This window comes from Austrofundulus limnaeus, unplaced genomic scaffold (genome assembly GCF_001266775.1).
Source record: "Austrofundulus limnaeus strain Quisiro unplaced genomic scaffold, Austrofundulus_limnaeus-1.0 Scaffold3236, whole genome shotgun sequence".
Lineage (NCBI taxonomy): Eukaryota > Metazoa > Chordata > Actinopteri > Cyprinodontiformes > Rivulidae > Austrofundulus > Austrofundulus limnaeus.
Genome location: NW_013955638.1, coordinates 1,706 through 3,329, shown reverse-complemented (window position 1 = coordinate 3,329; position 1,624 = coordinate 1,706). Strand labels below are relative to the sequence as shown.

At 40.2% G+C, this 1,624-nt stretch overlaps 1 protein-coding gene across 1 annotated transcript; it reads right to left on the bottom strand.

Moving 5' to 3' along the window:
• Positions 1-481: 481 nt before the first annotated feature.
• LOC106511799 (uncharacterized) lies at positions 482-1,068 on the bottom strand (the record flags this gene model as incomplete). The annotated part of the gene is given in 3 exon segments (XM_014000533.1): positions 482-631; positions 730-824; positions 940-1,068. Coding segments are annotated over 3 exon segments (374 nt in total), but the record flags the coding sequence as incomplete, so codon positions are not given.
• Positions 1,069-1,624: the final 556 nt, after the last annotated feature.

Genomic DNA, 1,624 nt, shown 5'->3' with positions numbered 1-1,624 from the left:
GTCAGATTTAAAGAGTCAGAAACAGATTCAGATTTAAAGACTCTGATTTAAAAAAATTAGATAACAGATTTATATTTAAAGAATCAGCTTTAAAGAGTCAAATGTAAAGGGTCAGATTTAAAGAGTCAGAAACAGATTCAGATTTAAAGACTCTGATTTAAAAAAATTAGATAACAGATTTATATTTAAAGAATCAGCTTTAAAGAGTCAAATGTAAAGGGTCAGATTTAAAGATTTATATTTAAAGAGTTGGATTTAAATAAAAAAACTTATCTGATTTAAAGATTCAGTTTTAAAAATTCAGATAAACCGAATCAGATTTACAGATGCAGATTAAAAGAATTAGATAAACAGATATAGATTTAAAGAGTGAGATTTAAAGAATTAACTAACAGATTCACATTTAAAGAATTAGATTTAAAGATTCTGATTAAAAGAGTCAGAGTTAAAGATTCAGTTCAGTGGAGAGGAGCTGACTCACTGTGACGTGATCAGGCAGAGCTCTGTAAACGGTGATGCAGCCGTTCACAAACAGGAAACAGCTGACGTGAGGAAGTTTGTCAGCAGCTGCAGAGCTCTTCTTCAGGCGGGTAAACTGATGAAAATCCCAGGGGACAGAGCAGCTGTCCACCTGCAGCAGGTGAGCACATGAAACACCTGTCAGCACCATAACTCACGGTGGGATTGGAGACCCCGGTATTAACGCAGACGTCTTTGAATGTTGTTCACCTTGAGGAGAACATTCTCGTTTTCCATTTCGCCTCTAAAGATGGAGAAACTGCCTCTGTCTAAACATCTGGAGTGGACGGTAAACAGGCTGCCCCCTAGTGGACCAAAACAGAACACCAACCAGTCCAGGCAGAGGTGACACTTTTACATTTCATCAGTTCAAATCATTTCATCTTCCTGTTCAGGAAAACGCATCTATTCAAACTTTACCCAAGTCCAGAACACTGTGCTCCTCAACATCAGGGAGGGGGCGGGGCTCTGACAGCAAGTCTGGACAGGAAGTGATGTCACAATGTTCCAGCAGTCGTCTGCGAACATCTGGATCACAGGGATCCACAGCTGGAACAAAAAGAACTCTGGAGTCAGAAAAGAAAAATCCAACAGGTTCTGAACACAACCTTTATTAAACTCCATCCATCTGTTCATCCATCCATCTGTTTATCCAACCAACTGTTCATCCATCCAACTGTTCATCCAACCATCTGTCCATCTGTTCATCCATCTGTTCATCCAACCATCTGTCCATCTGTTCATCCATCTGTTCATCCAACCATCTGTCCATCTGTTCATCCAACCATCTGTCCATCTGTTCATCCATCTGTTCATCCAACCAACTGTTCATCCATCCATCTGTTCATCCATCCAGCCATCCATCTGTTCATCTATTCATCCAACCATCCAACTGTTCATCCATCTGTTCATCCAACCAACCATCCATCTGTTCATCCAACTGTTCATCCATTCATCCATCTGTTCATCCAACCAACCATCCATCTGTTCATTCAACTGTTCATCCATCCAACCATCCATCCATCTGTCCATCTGTTCATCCAACCAACCATCCAACTGTTCATCTTTTCATCCATTCATCTGTTCATCCTGTTGAGGCTTAGCA